Raw genomic sequence first — 18,209 nt, forward strand, 5'->3', positions numbered from 1 at the left:
GAATACTTTTTAGCCCTCACTCCCCCCGAAACAATCTCCTCTTTTGGTTTTCTCTATTTTACTGTCTTAGTTTTCCTCCTACTTTTCTGGCTGCTGGGACTCAGATTTCTTTGCAGCTGTTCTTCTTCCTGATCATTTAAATAATAGCAATCCTTGGGGCCCTATCTCTTCTCTTCTTAACTCTACATTCTCCCTAACTGATCCTCTTCAGTTGCTTCAATTACTACTTATGAGCTAGTAACTACCAGATCTCCTGCTCACACCTATATACATGTACTTGTTATCAACCCAGTTAATTCAAACACAACATGTTCAAAATTAAACTCATGCTTTCACCTTCTTACCTCACTCCCCAACCATCTTTTTCACTTAGTTTCACCCCAGGGCAATAACTGGCACTATCATTCACTGAGTTGCATAAGTTACTCTGAAACAGCTCTTAAGTCCTCCTACTTCTTTCCGCCTCTACACCACCAACCTAGTCTTGGCCATCATTAGAGATCACACCAAGACAACCGTAATAGCCTCTTAACAGGTCTCCCACATCTACTCTTGTTCTCTCCAATCCATGTCCCAAAAGGAAGCCAGAGAGGTCTTTAAAAACCAAAATTTGATTAACTCATTCACCTATTTAAATACTTTAATAATAATTTCCTTTTGCCCTAAGACAATATTGGAAAAATCCTAATAGGCTAGTATGCTGCTGATAAGAGCTTTTAGTGTTTCTTCAGGTGACAGTTTGTGGGGGGCTGTTGGAAGCCATGAAAGACAAAAATTGTTTTGCTGGTTTGAATCAGCTATTAGTAGGATTTGTTAAAATCTTGTGTTCCAAGCCAGCTGGAGGCTGATCCTCTGAACCCCTGACTATTTGGATACTTGGAGAGTTTTCACTACTCAAGGAAAGGTCATATCACTTACCCTTTAAAACCCGAGTAAGTCAATGCCACTAGCTCTGTGTGTCATTTCTTCCCAACCTCTCTTTATTTTATGGAGAGAGATTAGGAAACAAAGGATCTGGCTAAGGGGAAGCATGCAAGAATCTCTGGTTAAGATCAAATTATGAGTGAAAATAACCCAAATGTCCATCAACTGACAAATGCAGAAACAAAATGTAGTATACTCATATAATGGAATATTATTCAGCCATCATAAGGAATAGAGTTCTGATAAGTGCAACAACATGGATGAAACTTGAAAACATTATGCTAAGTGAAAGAAGCCAGACACAAAAGGCCACATATTATGATTCCATTTATATGAAATGTTTAGAACAGGTAAATTAGAGACAGAAAGCAGATTCGTGTTTCCCTAGGGCTGGGGAGATGGGAGGAATGGGCAGTGATTGCTAATGGGTACAGGTTATTTTTGATGATGAAAACGTTCTGGAATTAAATAATGGTGATAGGGCTTCCCTGGTGGCGCAGTGGTTGAGACTCTGCCTGCCAATGCAGGGCACACGGGTTCAAGCCCTGGTCTGGGAAGATCCCACATGCCGCGGAGCAACTAGGCCCGTGAGCCACAATTACTGAGCCTGCGCGTCTGGAGCCTGTGCTCCGCAACAAGAGAGGCCGCGATAGTGAGAGGCCCGCGCACCGCGATGAGGAGTGGCCCCCGCTTGCCGCAACTAGAGGAAGCCCATGCACAGCAACGAAGACCCAACACAGCCATAAATAAATAAATAAATAAATAAAATAAAAAATTAAAAAAAAAAATAATGGTGATAATTGAACAACCTTGTTACTACATCAAAACCCACTGAATTGCACACTTTAAAAGGGTGGATTTTATGATATGTTAATTGTATCTCATAAAAAGAGAAAAAGAAGCTGTGGCCCAACCAATGTAACCACTGCCCTTTCTAAAACCCCAATTTTTTTGTTTTGTTTTAAATTTATTTATTTATTTTTGGGTGTGTTGGGTCTTCGTTTCTGTGCTAGGGCTTTCTCTAGTTGTGGCAGGTGGGGGCCACTCTTCATCGCGGTGCGCGGGCCTCTCACTGTCGTGGCCTCTTGTTGCGGAGCACAGGCTCCAGACGCGCAGGCTCAGTAGTGGTGGAGCCTAAAAGCCCAATGTTAAACATAGCTTACAAGGCCCTCATGACCTGCTCCCTGCTTATGCCTCCTAAAGAAACAAGTAAAATGTATAGGATGTCAGATGGTGGTAAGTTCTATGGAGAAACAACAACAAAAAAAGGCAGAGCAAGGGATGTGGCAGTTCTGGTGGCAGGGGTTTGTTATTTAAATAAAGTGGCCAAGAAAGGCCTTCCAGACAGTGTGACAGGAGAGGCCTGAAAGAGTCAAGGGAATGAGCAATATTTCCTAAGTGCTTGATCTGCATTTTGCTTCCTTTACTCCAGCCAAGTTAGCCCTCTCTCTGAACCACAGGGTTCTTTCTCCTCTCTGGATCTTGACCTGGATTCCTTCTACCTGACACGTTTTTAGCCCCCATTATTCTGGTTAACTTCTACTCCTGCAGTGCCTGGAACCAGCACGAACATATGTGGAGTGAAGAAGTGATCCGCATCCTTCAGGGCGCAGTTTAGAGGTCACTTCCTCAGCTTTCGCTGACACTCCCCCCGGCCCTCCCCCGTAACTTCCTTTCAAGAAAGATCTCCGCGTAAAGTACCTTCCAGTACTCGTTTAGACTGTAATTAAGTGTTTGGATTATGGGTCATTTTAAACGTCTGATTTCCTCCAGACATGCTCTGGGAGGGCAGGGTCCTGACGTATCTCCCAGCGCCTAGCACCGCGCCTGGCACATAATAGGGTGGGTGGGGTGGGAGCCCTGGATTCGAAGCCTGGCTCAACACAAGTAACTGCACATAGGAGGTAAGCCTACTGTGATTTCTGCGGTACTGACCGACGGGCAGGAGGACTGCAGTCTCTCTCAGAGCGGCCTCAGCGCGGAGTCCCCGGCCCCACACACTTATGAGCCCGTAGCGGGGCTCAGGATCACTGGACCTCCGGCCCCCAGTCCCCAACGGCGCACTTCCAACCCCGAGGCCCAACCTGCAGGTTCCGGGTGATAAGGTGCAGCTTCTCTTCAGGGCTCAGAGCGTCCCCCATGGCTCTGTCCCCTCCGTCTCCCGCGCTCACCCCAGCACTCGCGCCCCTTTCTCAGTCGCCGCAGCCGCCGCGTGCAGGGAACTGTCACGCCGGTCCAGTTAGGTTGCATCAGCTGAACTCGTCGCTCGGCTTGCTCGGCCTGGACCCTTGTCCTCCTACCAGCAGCCAGGAAAGAGTCAGGAGCAGCGAAGAGTCGAGCGGGTCGATGAGACGAACAGGGGTGGAGCCAGTAGGAGGGGTAAGCGGTGCGGAGGGCGGGGTTGCGGCGCCTGAGCGGGGCGCAACCTTTTGAGAGGCGGGGCGGTTTCCTGCCAATCACTGCCTGTTTGCCCTCCCCCTGGCGCTGGCCCGGCAGCCTCGGGGTGGGGGAGGTCGGGGAGGGGGCGATAAAATGGCGCAGGGGGCGGAGTGAGGTGCAGTCGTTCACCTAGGCTTGGGCCCGGCTTCTGGAGGTGAACAGCCGAGGGACGAGGGGGGTCGGCGTTCCTCGGCTGGGAGGGGGATGGGGGCGCCTGTTGCTTCTCCAGAGGGCCGCGCAAGCCGTCCGCCCCGTTGAGGGGTTGAGAGGCCCTCACCCTGGCGGGAGAAGGGCTCGTTCTCGTTTCTGAGGTGATGGCGGCGGGGGGCGGGGGGAGTGTCTCTGCCCCCCACCTCCACGTCGGCGGGCGATAGATGCCCCTCACCCTGCCGAGGCAAAGGGAGGCCGTCTGGTTACCCGAGAGGGGGAGTGAGGTCCGTTCTTCCTACCCAGTGGGGCTGGTGGGGGGGGCTGGAGGTGGAGGTGGAGGGAGTGCCTCTGCCCTCTACCCCACGGGGCCGGGAGGGTGTCGGTAGGCAGAAGATCGCGGACTTTCCGGCCGCGCCTTGCGAGCGGCGGGGTGGGGGGTGGAGAGGCTGAGCCGCCCCAGGGGGGAGCAGAGGCCCGGGTCCAGCTGAGGTGTGGGGTGGGCAGTCATCCGCAGGGTGAGGGTGCACTGCGCTGGCCTGCTGGCGGGCCGCTTTCGCTCCTGCTGGGGGAGGGGTAGGCAGCAAGCCCCGCGCTTCTCCCGCCTTTCGCGGGAGGCGGGAACTCTTGGTCTTTTGGGAGGAGGGGAGCCGGAGGAGGGAAGTGCGAAGGCCCTGCCCCGAGGGCGATGCCGTGTCGCGGCTGTAGCGCTTCTGAGGGAGAGCTGGGGGCGGCCAAGCCGTATCCTAAGAAGGGTGAACTGCGATCCCCCTTCCTCCTAGCGCTCGAGGACTGGAGGCGGCACCGGTTCCTTCCTGGGCTGGAGGGCGGGCAGTTGGCACTGCAGGGTGGGCCCCGGAGAGGAAGTGATTGAGTTGCCTACCTGCTGCCCCAACCTGACCTCCAGTTTCCTGTGGATTTGTTAGAGGCTTCAAGCTTTAGCAAACCTGTCTAAATCATTTCAAAGACATTTTTCTTTTTAAAAAGAAACCTGTTGCTGCGGTTGGGAAGTATTTGGTCTCTATGCCCATGTGGGAGGAAAGTCCTGGCACCCTCATCTAAACAAAACGTTACCTCAAGCAGAGATTTCCAGCCCTGGGTCGTTTTTCTGTCCTGTAGTGTTTACAGCAAAGGGCGTTGCAGAATTCTTACAGATAATTTCAGTTCAGTTTGATTTTGATTAAACTTTATGGCCGTTTTATGGAGTGATAAAGCCTACTGAGTGCCTTTAGTGCTGTATGTCTCACATGTATTGCCTGTAGGAAAGGTTGGAAATCAAACGTCATTGGGGAAGTCCGGTCTCTTGGAAATAATCCTTTCCCTTGGCCATACCTGTCAGATACAGCTTGGTAATGGTCTTGGCTTTAGAGCCTTGAAAGAGGGATGTGGGGTTGTGTCTGGTGTTGCAGTTTTCGTGGCCTGAATAAAATAAGGCTTTGTGCTTTAAAGCAGTAGGTTTTCTTAGGTACGATAAAAATAGAAAGGGAGCCAATTTCTGAAGTTGCAACCAGGAGGTTAGAGAACAGAGGGAGGGGGTGGTAAGCTGAAGTGTGAAGAGGGGGGTGGACAGGTGAGAGAGACATGGAAGGACAGAATAGGGTCACAGAAGGGATGGGGAGCAGAGAATTAAGAGATAGACTTGGGAGATGGGGAAAATATTTTTCCTTTAAAAATAAGGAGATCCTCATATTTCAGATCACTACAAAGCAAGTGCCAAGAAAGGCAGGTGATGGTGGAATGGCAGACAGGGAAGTACTAAGGCTGTCTTGTGGAACTTCACTTTAAACTTCAGTTTTATCTGAGATTTTTTTTCCTCCCTTGCAGAGATTTATTAAATATCAACTTTCATTAGTATAAGGATTTCAGGTTTAGAATACTCATAAACATCCCCTCATTTGATCCTCATGATAATCCGTGTTTGAAGTTAACAGTGACTAATTATCCCCCATTTTTCAGAATGGTGTTCTCATCTGTATTGAGGTTCAGAGACTTCAAGTGAAATACAGAGGTCTCTGAATTTTAGTCCAGTGTCTCACTTCAGTGACCGTTAATTTGCAGAATTTGCCTGATATTTCAAATGTCCATACGGCCTCATGTTTAACCAATTTATTGTGACAGTGTGGTTGACAAGATGCTGGGTTAAATTAGAAGGGATTAGAGCATACTGAATAATTTCTTAACAAGCAAGGACCAGGGGAAGTTTCCTATCGGTTTAATAATCTTCCTACCATTACTGTGCTTCTCTTAAGACTGACTGACTCTTTAGGGGTCAGGGAGATGGTGATGGTGGGGTAAAATAATAACCAGCCACTACTTATTTAGCTTTTACATTTGTGCCTGTAGTATGCTAAGTACTTTGATGTTCATGATCTCATTAATTCTTGCAACAACCTTATGAGGTAGGTACTGTGATGGTCCCTATTTTACAAGGGAGGACATTTGAAACTTCAGAATGTAATCATTGTATCTTTCCCCACTGACTTCTTAATTTTAAAATGTTTTTATTATTAAATATTTCAAGCATATAAAAATTATAGTTATACCATGTAACAATAACGAATACTGTTATACCCACCACCCAGCTTTATTGTTTTAGGTCTTTTCTTATTAATGTTTTTTAAAGAAATAAAACATTACAGATAGAACTGAAGCTACTCACACCCCCTTGCCATTCCTCTTCCCCCACCACCACCACCAGAGGTAGTCACTATCCTGAACTTGGTGTTCCTTATTCCTATTTAATGATATATATATGTATCCATACACAATTTATGTTATTGTTTCTTTAACAAATAAATTGTAAGGAAAAAAGAAGATGGGAATCTGTAGATTAAAAAACTTACAAGACCTATCAGCCGATTGTAATATATGGCCCTTATTTGGATACTGATTTTTTTTTTAAATCTTAAAAAATGTGACATAAAATAACTGGAAATATGAACTGGATATTTTATGATAAGGAATTCTTGTTATTTACAGATGAAATGATGTGATTCCTGGGACTTGCTTCAAAATAATCTGGTAAAGGGGGAAGTGGATGGGGCAAGGTTAGCTCTGGGTCGATAGTTGTTGGAGCTGTGTGATGGGTATGTGGGAATTCATTATACTATTATGCTGTTTTTGTGTATGTTTTAAATTATAATAAAAAGTATTTTTTTAAATGAGGAAATAAAATTGTGAAGAGAATGATTTGTGCAAGTTAAATGTTATATGTATATGGTATTGTTCTGCATGCTTTTGCTCCTAGACCTATTGGAACATTCTATGAGAGAAGCTCAGAAGAGCCAGCTCTGTGCCTGTGGATGTCATGTGGCATAGGAATTGATGCTTTCAGTGGTTATGAAGAATAGTTGTCCTTTGTGTGCATAGTAAAGTTTGAAAGTAATGATGTTTTTCTTCCAGTGGGGTTTGGCCACATTCATGGTTATTTCTCATGTTATTCCATTCCACTTGGGAAATCAAGGGAAGCCTGTGCAAAATAAGGTGGCTTAAATTATTTTTTTTTAAAGGTTTTTTTTTTTTTTTAAATTAATTAATTAATTTATTTTTGGGTGTGTTGGGTCTTCGTTTCTGTGCGAGGGCTTTCTCCAGTTCCAGCGAGCGGGGTCCACTCTTCATCGCGGTGCACGGGCCTCTCACTATCGCGGCCTCTCTTGTTGCGGAGCACAGGCTCCAGACGCGCAGGCTCAGTAGTCGTGGCTCACTGGCCTAGCCGCTCTGCGGCATGTGGGATCTTCCCAGACCAGGGCTCGAACCCGTGTCCCCTGCATTAGCAGGCCGACTCTCAACCACTGCGCCACCAGGGAAGCCCTAAATTATTTTTGCCAAGGGACCAAAAGCCCTCTTTGATGTCTGCATCCTTCGTAGTATATTAGAGAGTGTACTGAATGTAGAAGGCTCTGCCATTTGCTTACTGATCCAGGGCAAGTCTATCACAAGGGTGGTAGAAAAAAACAAGAAAAAACATTGTCTTTGGAATTAGGCTTGGGCTTGGATCCTTGTTCTAGCATATTAGCTCTGTATACTTGGTATACTAAACGCCTCTGAACTTCAGTTTCCCAAAAGTGAAAATGTATTGAACTCTTCATTTGGTTAAACAAATGCTTGAACTAGACCTTTTGTTTGTTTGTTTCATTTTTCTTTTTGGCCGCACCATGCAGCATTTGGGATCCCGTGCCTCCTGCAGTGGAAGTGCGGAATCCTAACCGCTGGACTGCCTGGGAACTCCCAGGACTAGACCTTTTGGAAGGAGTTGGAGAGTGGGGGTGGTGGCTCAGAAAGAGCTTCTCTTTCAGAAATGTGGCTGCTTAACCCCTGTGCCTGTGATACTTGTGCTTGACACCCACAAACTTCATTAAGTAAAAGAAAAATTTTTCCAAAAGTAAACATTTTTCTTACTGCTGCCTAAAGAAATAACTTCACTCTATAATATAACCCAGTCACTGGGCAGAGAAATTACTTTTCTCTTCATAGAGACACCTGCTTCAGTGCCTAGAACTGTCTCCCAATTGCTGAAATATTGGTAAAATAAGATAAAAAGCCATGGCAACTCTTAAGTTTAAATATAACAGCTTAGTTTCTTTGATAAGATCTGTGTTGTAGAGTTATATTGAGGGGTTAGAGTTGTAAAATGTGTCTCACAGTGCATAGTTTATAACAGGTGCTTAATATTTCTTCCCTTTTTGTCCCATCTCATCTCTAAGATGGACAAGCCTTTTTTTTTAACTTGTTTTCCCCCCAGTTTTTTTGAGATATAATTGCCATATAACATTGTATTAGTTTAAGTTATACAACGTGATTTGATATATGTACATAATGCAAGATGGTTGCCACAATAAGTTTAGTTAACATACATTACCTCACACAGTTAGGAATTTTTTTCTAATGATGAGAACTTTTACGATCTCTCTTAGCAACTTTAAAATAAAAAATACAGTATTCTTAACTATAGTCACCATGCTATACATTACATAGGTCCCTTCTAATTCTAAAATTCTGTAATCCTTCCCATTTCCTTCTAACTCTTTCTCTAGTACTTTCTTTTTTCTCCCCCCCGCTGCGCTGCGCGGCTTGTTGTATCTTAATTTCCGGACCAGGGATTGAACCTGGGCCTTCGGCAGTGAGAGTATGGAGTCCTAACCACTGGACCACCAGGGAATTCCCTCTTTCTCTAGTACTTTATTGTCCATAGCATTTTGTATTTTCTCATATTGGTACATAACTTTCAGTGTTGTCTCTGTAGGAAGATTATACATTCCTTGATGGTGGAAACCATATCTTTATTTCTTAGAAATCTTATAGAGACAAATTATCTAGCTCAGTGCTATGTGAGGATAGTAGCTCAGAAAATGTTTCCTGAAAATGCATGAACCAAAAGTAAAATTCAGGGAGGGAAGTGGGATGGAGGAGAATTCACAGTTAAAAGGCTACAAGAATTTTCCAAATTATTGAGTTTGGTGATTAAGTGTTATAGCTTCTTAGCTGTTGACGTGTGATATGTGAATATCAGCTTTCTATCACCTTTGCCATCTAGAAAATAGAGATTAGGTCCATCATTAGCTATTTAAGAACTAGGTTTTAATTATACAAGTAATATATAAATATTCAAGTAAAAAAGTAAAATACTAAAGTCTCCCCTTGTCCTCTCAGGATTCCCCCGCAGGTTATGACAGTCATCAGTTTTGTGTTGTATTTTTCCAGACCTGTTCTCTGCATTTATATATGTATTGAAAATGTATGGTCATAATTATATATGTATATATGTATGGTCATAATACATATATTGTATGTATTATGTATGGTCATAATAATAACTTTTAAATCTTGGTGGAATCTTAGACATCACCTAATCCCTGTTCTCCATCCCTTCCCTATTTTGTAAATGAGGAAACAAGTCCCTGGTTAAGTGGCTTGCCCAAATTATCACAGCTGGTTAGTGACAGAACCAGGACAACAACCCAGGTCTTAGGACTCTCAAGACAGTACTCATCCTACTAGAGCAAATGATATTCTTAAGAAAGTATAAATTGTTGGGAGGAGGAAAATTAGTTCCTTAGTTGCATAATTTTTCCTCTAAAGATTTTTCTTTGATGTTCTTGACTCGAAATCCAACTTTGTGGTATTTAAAAAAAATCAAGATCAAAATTAATAGATGGAGCACCTTAAAGCATAATGCAGTTGACTTTGTAATTAGCAGAGTTGAAAGTGATGAGAAGATCCTCTAATTTTCTTTGTGCCTGCAGGAAGGTGGGAGTCAATCATTTTGACAAGTCTCCTGAAACGAACAGCTAGCAGGAGCTGAACCCTTTTTCCATTTGGTCTCGTGGCAAAGGCAGAGATCACACCAGCAGCTCCACACAGTATGAAAGACAATTCTTTATCTTATTGTATGCTTAAAGTTTTTTTTGTTTTTTGTTTTTCATTTTCAGAAGTAATACATGTTTGCTTTCTAAAAAGTGTAAACTGTGAAAATCCAAACATTTTACATACATATTTATTTTATTTGTATGTTATAGATATTATTCCATGATAGTATACACAGATCCACTTCATTGTGTTTTTAAATAATTGTAAAGTATATACAGATCCACTTCATTGTGTTTTTAAATAATTGTAAAGTATTCTATAACATGAATGTACCATGATTTTACTGAACAGTTCTGGTGGTGGACATTTAGGTTGTTTCCAATATTTGGATGTTTTGAATAATGCTGCTTTGAACATCTTTGTAAATGTATCTATGTGCCTTTGTACAGGTACTTCTGCAAGATAAATTTCCAGAAGTGAAATTGCTGGGTCAAATGCTGTTGCCAAATTACTCTCCACAAAATATTGTACTGACTTATACTCTCACTGATAGTGTGTGAGGATCCTTGTTTCTCACATTCTCACCAAACTAGATTACTGGGTCATCTTAATTTTTGCCACTTTGATAGGAAAAAAAAGTATCTCATTGTTCTGATATATATTTCCATGATTCTGGTAAGCTTAAATATCTTAAAACTTTCTCATGTTACAAGTCATAGTGCAAAGAATTTGAAATACTAAGACACCACCACTCTCTAGAGCAGATTGGAATTGATATAAGGGTATTTCCTGTTCCTCAGCGAAACTGCCTTTTATTTCTCCAGATATGCCGTGCTCACTAGTGCCCTCTGAACAGTCTTCTGGTACCTCTCTCTTGCCTAAAGACAATGCCCCATTTTCTTGGGATTCCTTGGATGAGGACGGATTGGATGACTCCTTGCTGGAGCTGTCTGATGGGGAAGATGATGGCCATTTCAGTTTCACGGAGGAAGAGATTCAGGAGCTCTTGAAGGATGATGACATATCAAATGAGCACTTTTCTTGGGGAGGAGGCTTGCCTAACGATGATAGCAGGAATGTTGAGAAGGGAGAGAAAGGGAGTCAAATTCCACTTGATACTCCCCAGGAGAAAAATGCATTGTACAGCTTGGGACCAGAAGCTGAGACCCCTAGCCTCTTCAAACTACCTCAACTAAATACATCAGTTGGTCATGGACCAACTCCTACTAAACCATTGAACAGACGCTTTGCACTAGAAAAGAATCTTATAAAAGTTACAGTTGCACCATTTGATCCAACAGTTTGTGATGTTGTACTTGATAAGGACAAGACTGATACATCCGAAGTTACTGAAAAACCCTCCTCCCTTGGAGAAGAGATGAGAGAAGATGGTCTTAGCCTAAATGAGAGCATAATTTGCACAGAATCTGAAGGGATCAGCCTCAGTAACTCTGCCTATGATGAACCCCCACTCCCTTCTTCAAACAGTAACTTTAAACAAACTGTCTCTGATAAAGATATGTCTGACAGTAAGAAACCTACACCTGTATTCTCTCAGATCTTGGACCATTCAGAGACTCCTAATACGGGGTCATCCTGGAGAAATGGATCACATAAATCAAGTTTTGAAATGAGGTTTCCGGTTGTTTCCAGTTCATCAAACGAAGTAAGTATATTTTTCAAGGTGAAGAGAGGAATGAAATTATTTTCATTCAGAAGCTGTATAGCAGAGCTTTGTATTCAAATAAATTGGGGTTTGAATCCTGACTAGCACTGTGACCCTGGGCAAATTATTTAGCTTCTCTGTTCCCTCACAATTTCTTATCTATAAATTGGAGTAAATGATACTTTACAGTATAGTAAAGATTAATTAAATAATGTATTGACAGTAACTGGTACATAATACTAAATTAACCATTTACTGAATAGACTAAGATGATGATGATTTTATTATTATTTCTCCTTTCTTTGGGTTTCAGCCTAAGTCTCAGTCTTTGGTTGCCACGCTGTATATATTAGGTAAAACAGCTCTGAGTCAGCCACTGAAGAGCTGAAAAATCTTGGACAATTTACCTAACCTCTTTGAGCCTGATTCCTTATCTGTCAAATGGGTATAACAGTCCATACCGCTTAGGGTTTCTTTTTTTTTTTTCTTGAGATTACCGTCACTATCTCATTTAAAGCACCTCCCTTAGTGCCCGGTACACACTAGGGTTCACGAGTATGCCTATGTAGCCGTTAGTTCAAGAATATTACCATAAATGATGTTTTGTTATAACTACGGGCCATCTTTGCTTCTTCATTCTTTCTGCTCTGAAAAAACGCAGGATGTTCTTGACAAGGATTCTGGGAAGCTGAAGGTCCATGAAAAAAGACTAGGCAAAGTCATTCCTGTTCTGCAAACCAAAACAAGGTAATGGTATAGTGAAGTATTCTGGTTTCTGTTGGTTCTCTTCAGTTGCTTTCTTCCTCTCCTGAGTTTCTCCTTAGTGTGGGGAAAAAGCCCTGCACCAGAAGTAAGCATACTTGAAGTTCTGGGACTACCAATAACTATGTGACCTTGAACAAGTCAAATATTCTCTGACCTTGGTTTCTTTGTCAATAAAATGAGGCTAATGATGCCTTCCCTGCTGCCTCACAGGGTTATTTTGAAGAGAAAAAAAGACATGTTAGTGAAAGCACTGTATAAATGTAAGATTTCTTTTCCTGCATGTGGGGAAGCCTGGTCACGGATATAGGAAGTTAGAATAATTTTTACAAAAATGTTAAGATATAACTATATAGAAAATCATTTAGTCATCTCTCCCAACTTGCATATAACTGTCCTTGGGGAGAAAATTTTATAGAGTTTGCAGATTTGGGTCACCTTTTCAATCTGTTCTCTTGTTGCCAGGAGATGGCAGTATCTCTACATGGGCCTTTTCAATTAGCAAAGCTATTTTTTTAGGTTGAATCAGATTGGCTTCCTTACAATGAGATTCTTTTAAAAATTTTGATTACACAGATACTAAATTTATTCCTACCACTCCTAACCCCAGTTTTCTGGGTTTTTTTTCTTGTTTTGCTTTGGTTACTTGAAGGAACTTTGTGAATTGCATACAGTGGAAATTAAGGCTACTTGGAGCAGTAATAAACTCACTGTCTCATCCACAGACTCCTTAGTACAGTGTAATCAGCATGAGCGAGGGCCAGAAATTGTTCTTGCCAAGGTCATCAATGTTTTAATTGCCAGATCCAGCTGGTTCTTTTTGGTCTTTATCTTATTCAGTTTTTTTGTGGCTCTATGAAGTTAGCTATTTCCTGACTAACCTTGAATTACTGAACAAATGCTTTCTCTCTCTATGGAGTAAGCAGTCTTCGCTTTGCTATGCCTTGTTTTGTTTTGTTTTTTAAAATTAATTATTTATTTATTTTTGGCTGCGTTGGGTCTTCGTTGCTGTGCGCGGGATTTCTCTAGTTGCAGCGAGTGGGGGCTACTCTTTGTTGCGGTGCACTGGCTTCTCATTGGGGTGGCTTCTCTTGTTGCGGAGCACGGGCTCTAGGCGTGCGGGCTTCTGTAGTTGTGACACGCAGGCTCAGTAGTTGTGGCGCACGGGCTTAGTTGCACTGCGGCATGTGGGATCTTCCCAGACCAGGGCTCAAACCCCTGTCCCTTGCACTGGCAGGCAGATTCTTAACCACTGCACTACCAGGGAAGTCCCTATGCCTTGTTAACAGCAGGTTATATCTATTTCTTTTTTCTCTCAACTCCATACTTGGTTGCAGCTTCATATTACGTGACTAACACTGTCTTTTGTCATTGGATCTTAGAGAGTGTTTTGAGAGTTAGTTGTTCTAATCCATCAGCTGTATATGTCTTCTCTGTACAAAGCACTATATTCATGGTTCTAACTGATTGTTTTTCCTCCTGGTTTGCTTTGTTCAAGGACTAATATTCCGACGTTTTCACCATCAGATCTAGAAAAGCAGAAGCAAAGTTATCTCAGGAATGTCATTGCTCATATAGAAGACCCAGTGGACTCTAACCAAGGTAACACAGTAATCAAAGAATGGCGTATAAAAAATGTGATGAGACTTTTTTTTCCAGTGTAATATAGCTTAAACTGAGAGATTGTCTTGAATGTTTGTAAATTGGTGAGAAAGATAACTTTTTTTTTTGGAGGAAATGCAAATTATTCATTTAATAAGAAAAAATGTTAAACAGAGATCATCAAAAGGGACTATTTTCAAAATGTTTTGAAGCCTGCGCGCAGGATTATTTTCCTGTAACAATTACAATGTCATGTTCCAGAAAGCATTTCCAGAATATCATATGTGTATTGACAGTCTCAGTACCTGATGATCAAGAATAGTTTGTTCCTGGACATCTCTCTCCAAAACAGAGCAAAGATAACTTCTTATCCAAAGATTTTTACTTCAAAGGATTGCCTAACCAGATAATCCTCAAAGTGGTTTGGCTAACCAGTATTAGAGAGGGGTCCAAGGAGACTCATACCAGTACATGAAAAGTGTCTCCCCCATGGCTGAGGGCTGTAACCAGACCTTTTTTGCTAGGGATTTTTTTGCTTCGGATTTTTTTGTCTAAAAATTAGTAGAAGTGGAAGACCAGGCACTGCTTGGTAATCATTGTTTTTTTATTTGGAATTATTTTCCCTGTTGCCTTCAGCATTTAAATGTAAAAAGCAGGCATTTCAAATACCATCTTGCATCTTGGCATCTGAATAAAAGCTCTTGAAAGGCTTTGACTATCTTCCAGATCCTTCAGTCTGAGTTCTCCCTAGTTCATTAAAAGCTATTGCAAACCAAAATGGCTGAATTCTTTTCCAGCCCTCAAGAGACAATAGTCCATGTTTTCATTCATTCATCCTAAACTATTGGCTGATGGGAAAATTCCTAAAGGGAAGCTTGTGAACTGTACTGAAGGTGTAGAGATTAGAAAATACTGGTAAAAGAATTCCTTCTCATAAAGATCACTCCATATTCTATCATCTTTACCTTTTTTTCTCTATTCATTCAGCACACCTTTCTTGAGTACTTTCAGTGGTGCTCAGTTTGAAGATTAGGGATTGGAAATGTAAAGAGTAAGGTAGGGTCTTGGACCTCTGGGAATTGATAATCCAGAGAGGAAAAGATAATTACACTGCAGTATTGATTAGTGCTCTAGTAGAATTATGTATAAAATGCAGCAGGAGCAGGGAAGGAGCCCTTCTGTTTGTGCTTGGGCAGAGCGGAAGGTGGGGAAGGAGGATGCCCTTGGTAGGCTCCACAGAGAAGATGATGTAGTTCAGTTACTCTAAGATCTATTGTAAATCAGTAGGGAGGGTTTTAGAAGAATTTTTGGCTGAAGATCAAAGGAGAACTCCCCTTTCTTTGACAAATCTTGAATTACTTAGTAGTTTTTTTTTCTTTTTATAAGGCTGTGAGTGAAAGGTTTAGAACTCTGAGACATCAGCCAGAAGAATTTTATATTCCGGGTCCTTTTATTTTTTACCCAGAGATTTCATTAAGCAGTCAAATACTACTCATACTGATTGCTCGGCCTCTACGTATGAGATCACTTTGCTTGAACTAAAGGACTTGTGGAACTAGAGACATCCCCACCCCCACCCCCGCTTTCATTAGAGGGGCAAATTAAAAGAAGTTCATCTATATTCAACCTCTGTGGAAGAGACTTGATCATTGCTTTCCCTCTGTGAGGTGACTTACTTTCTTTTGTATCCTAGGCAGTTGACAATGACGATATCCAATCACATTTTTCTTTCTCATTTGGGGCATTTAGAAAAGAAAATTTCACAAGAAGAGCAGTGAGCAGCTGTTCATATTATTGCATCTTTTCCAGTCTCTTCTTCATTCAGCAGTCCCTCTTCCACTTTATCACAACAATCTATATGCCATAAGGAATGGCTAGAATAACTAGAATAGAGAAAAGTCAGCCTGCTTTAGTGGTCGGGAAAACAAAGTCTGGGCTAGAGTTAACTTCTGTGTTCATATCCTAGCACCACTGCTTACTGGCTTTGTGACCTTGAGCCAGTAAAAACTCAAGTTTTCTCATTTATAAAATGGAGATAACAATGAGGCTTAGTTTATGTGAAAATTATACATGTAAGTAGTAGTATAATGCATAGAACAGTACCTAGCCATAGCAACTAACATTTATTAAATATTTAGTATTATTAGCAAGAAAGTGTATCTTCTCATACTGAAGTTTTTATAGGTAAAAATAGTGTGATGTTAGGTGTTTGCTTTTAAATCTAAAAACAAAACAAAACGAAAAAACTCAACCTGAAAGATTTGAGAAAACAGCCTTACAAAAACGTTGATAAATGAAGCTGAGTGATTGGGGGGGAGGGGGAGGCTTATTATACTATTCTCTACTTTTGTGTATATTTGAAATTTTCCATAATAAAAGGTTGGTTTTTGTTTGTTTGGTTGGTTTTTTAAGTGCATCTTTTAGGGGATTTCTTTTTTACATCTAAGAATTTTCAACATTACCAGTTACTCTAAAACCTTCATAGGCCTCCAGTGCTTGCTTCTGCCTTCCAGGAACCAAGTGTGATACTAAATGCTGTGTCACTTTCCACTGCCTAGTATTCATACATCCAACATTTAAAGATTTTATATACCATATTGCAGGGGGGGTGTGGGCATATTCTTTCTCCCCTCTCTTTATATGTGAATTACTGGGCAGCTAGAAGCAAAAAGAAGGAGCAGAGCGTCTCCTGCCCTTCTTTTTGAGATGTTTAGTGCTATTTCACCTTGGAAAAATATAACTCTTCAGGTTTCTTATTAGACACAGAGAAATTAATAGGGGGCAGTTTCAAAATTAGTTCCTATCAATTCAGTTTGAATCCTCTCCATTAGGTTAATCAATCATCTTCTTTCACTTTATCAATAATGTATATATTATTGATAACAGAATACAATAATGTAAATCATTCTTCAACTCTATTATTGTAATATAGGTATAATCTCTTTTTAGTTTAGTGCCACATGGGTCTTTAATAGCATTTACAAAGAAATACCAACCACTTCCTTTCTGACATCCCAGCTAATGGATAACTTTATATGGGATTATAAATTCTTAGAGTAGGAAAGGACCATTAAGATCTCCTTAATCTCCTAACATATAAATCTGTTCTGTATATCTTTGCCAAGTGACTCTTCAGCCTTTGCTTAGAGTCTAATAGTGCAGAACTCATCACCTCATGAAGCCGGCCATTCATCGCTTAGACAATTTTTTTTTTTAAATTAGAATATAGTTGATTTACAATGTTGTATTAGTTTCAGGTGTACAGCAAAGTGATTCAGTTATACATATACATATGTTCATTCCTTTTTAGATTCTTTTCAGAAAATTCTAATTGTTAGAAAATTAGTCCTTATGTTGAGCCAAACTGTGCTTCCTTATAGTTTCCAGTGGTAGTTCCTAGTTCTGCCCTCTAGGATCACAAAAAATAACTACTCTCTTCCATTTACTTAATGTATTAGGGACCTTTCCATGTTAAATATCTCAAATTAAGATTTTTAATGATTATGAAGTATCATTTATTATTCCATCTTGATAATTAGGTTATGTCCATTTTCATTAGTAATGCTGCAGTGAACATTCTGGTTCATAAATGTTTATGTACAACTCTTATTTCTATAGGATGAATGCCTAGAAGTGGAATTGCTGGGTAAAGTATATAAACATTTTTAAAACTTTCGTTACACATTACCAGATTGTCCTGCCCAAAAAAATTGTATTAATTTTTGTCACCAATTTGACAGGTAAATTTTAACATTTTGTTTTTAATAATTAATGAGGTTAAACATTTTTCACATGTTTCTTGGCAATTTATATTTAATCATAATTTCTTAAAATTATCTAATATCTAGTCAATATTCCAGTTTCCCCTGTTTTCCCAAAAATGTCTTCTTGTAAATTGTTCAAACAGGATCTAATCGAGGTTCATGTGTTTAGTTATTGTCTCCTTAGTCCCTCTTAATCTAGGTCACTTGGTTTGTAGTTTGTCCCACTTTCTGAATTGTGTCTGATTGTTTTCTTGTGGCGTTGTTTAACTTGTTCCTCCATCCCCTGTATTTCCTGTAAACTGGAAGTTGGGTCTAGAGGAGGGATTAGATTCAGACTAAGCGTTTAAGATAAGCTGGAATAATTCATAGGTACCATTGTGTGTTCATCCCATATCAAATAAGGAGGCACCACCTAATGATAGATTGTTCCACTAATAGTGATGCTAAGTTTGATCACTTTGTTAAAGTGTTAACTGCCGTTATCTTCCCATTCTAAGGTACATTTTCCCCTTTGTAATTAGTAAGTCATCTGTGGGGTGATTCCTTGGTACCATTTGAATATCCTGTTCCACAACAATTGTTCACCTAATGGTTTGATC

General features: G+C 41.0%; 2 protein-coding genes across 9 annotated transcripts in view; one reads left to right on the forward strand and one right to left on the reverse strand.

Annotated features, from left to right (window-relative positions):
• YARS1 (tyrosyl-tRNA synthetase 1) overlaps positions 1–3,241 on the reverse strand; it is a 29,629-nt gene extending 26,388 nt beyond the window's left edge. Inside the window, exon 1 of one of the 3 annotated variants that reach the window (XM_057557381.1) lies at positions 3,096–3,241. Coding sequence is in view for 2 of the 3 variants with exons in the window: in XM_057557384.1 (XP_057413367.1) it covers positions 3,009–3,065 (57 nt within the window). In the remaining variant the exon portion in view is untranslated. Of the gene's footprint in view, positions 1–3,008 lie in introns of all 3 variants that reach the window. The other 2 variants (XM_057557384.1, XM_057557377.1) reach the window with 2 other exon arrangements.
• Positions 2,805–18,209, forward strand: part of S100PBP (S100P binding protein) — a 41,229-nt gene continuing 25,824 nt past the window's right edge. The window contains exons 1-6 of one of the 6 annotated variants that reach the window (XM_007182469.2): positions 3,414–3,517; positions 9,753–9,869; positions 10,641–11,482; positions 12,144–12,229; positions 13,743–13,846; positions 17,465–17,492. In XM_007182469.2, coding sequence (XP_007182531.1) covers positions 10,643–11,482; positions 12,144–12,229; positions 13,743–13,846; positions 17,465–17,469 — 1,035 coding nt within the window. In that variant the 5' untranslated portion in view covers positions 3,414–3,517; positions 9,753–9,869; positions 10,641–10,642 and the 3' untranslated portion in view covers positions 17,470–17,492. Of the gene's footprint in view, positions 2,829–3,413; positions 3,518–3,577; positions 3,798–6,489; positions 6,532–6,556; positions 6,597–9,752; positions 9,870–10,640; positions 11,483–12,143; positions 12,230–13,742; positions 13,847–17,464; positions 17,493–18,209 lie in introns of those variants that run through there. The other 5 variants (XM_007182465.2, XM_057557447.1, XM_007182464.2 and 2 more) reach the window with 5 other exon arrangements.

Source organism: Balaenoptera acutorostrata, chromosome 1, assembly GCF_949987535.1.
Source record: "Balaenoptera acutorostrata chromosome 1, mBalAcu1.1, whole genome shotgun sequence".
NCBI lineage: Eukaryota > Metazoa > Chordata > Mammalia > Artiodactyla > Balaenopteridae > Balaenoptera > Balaenoptera acutorostrata.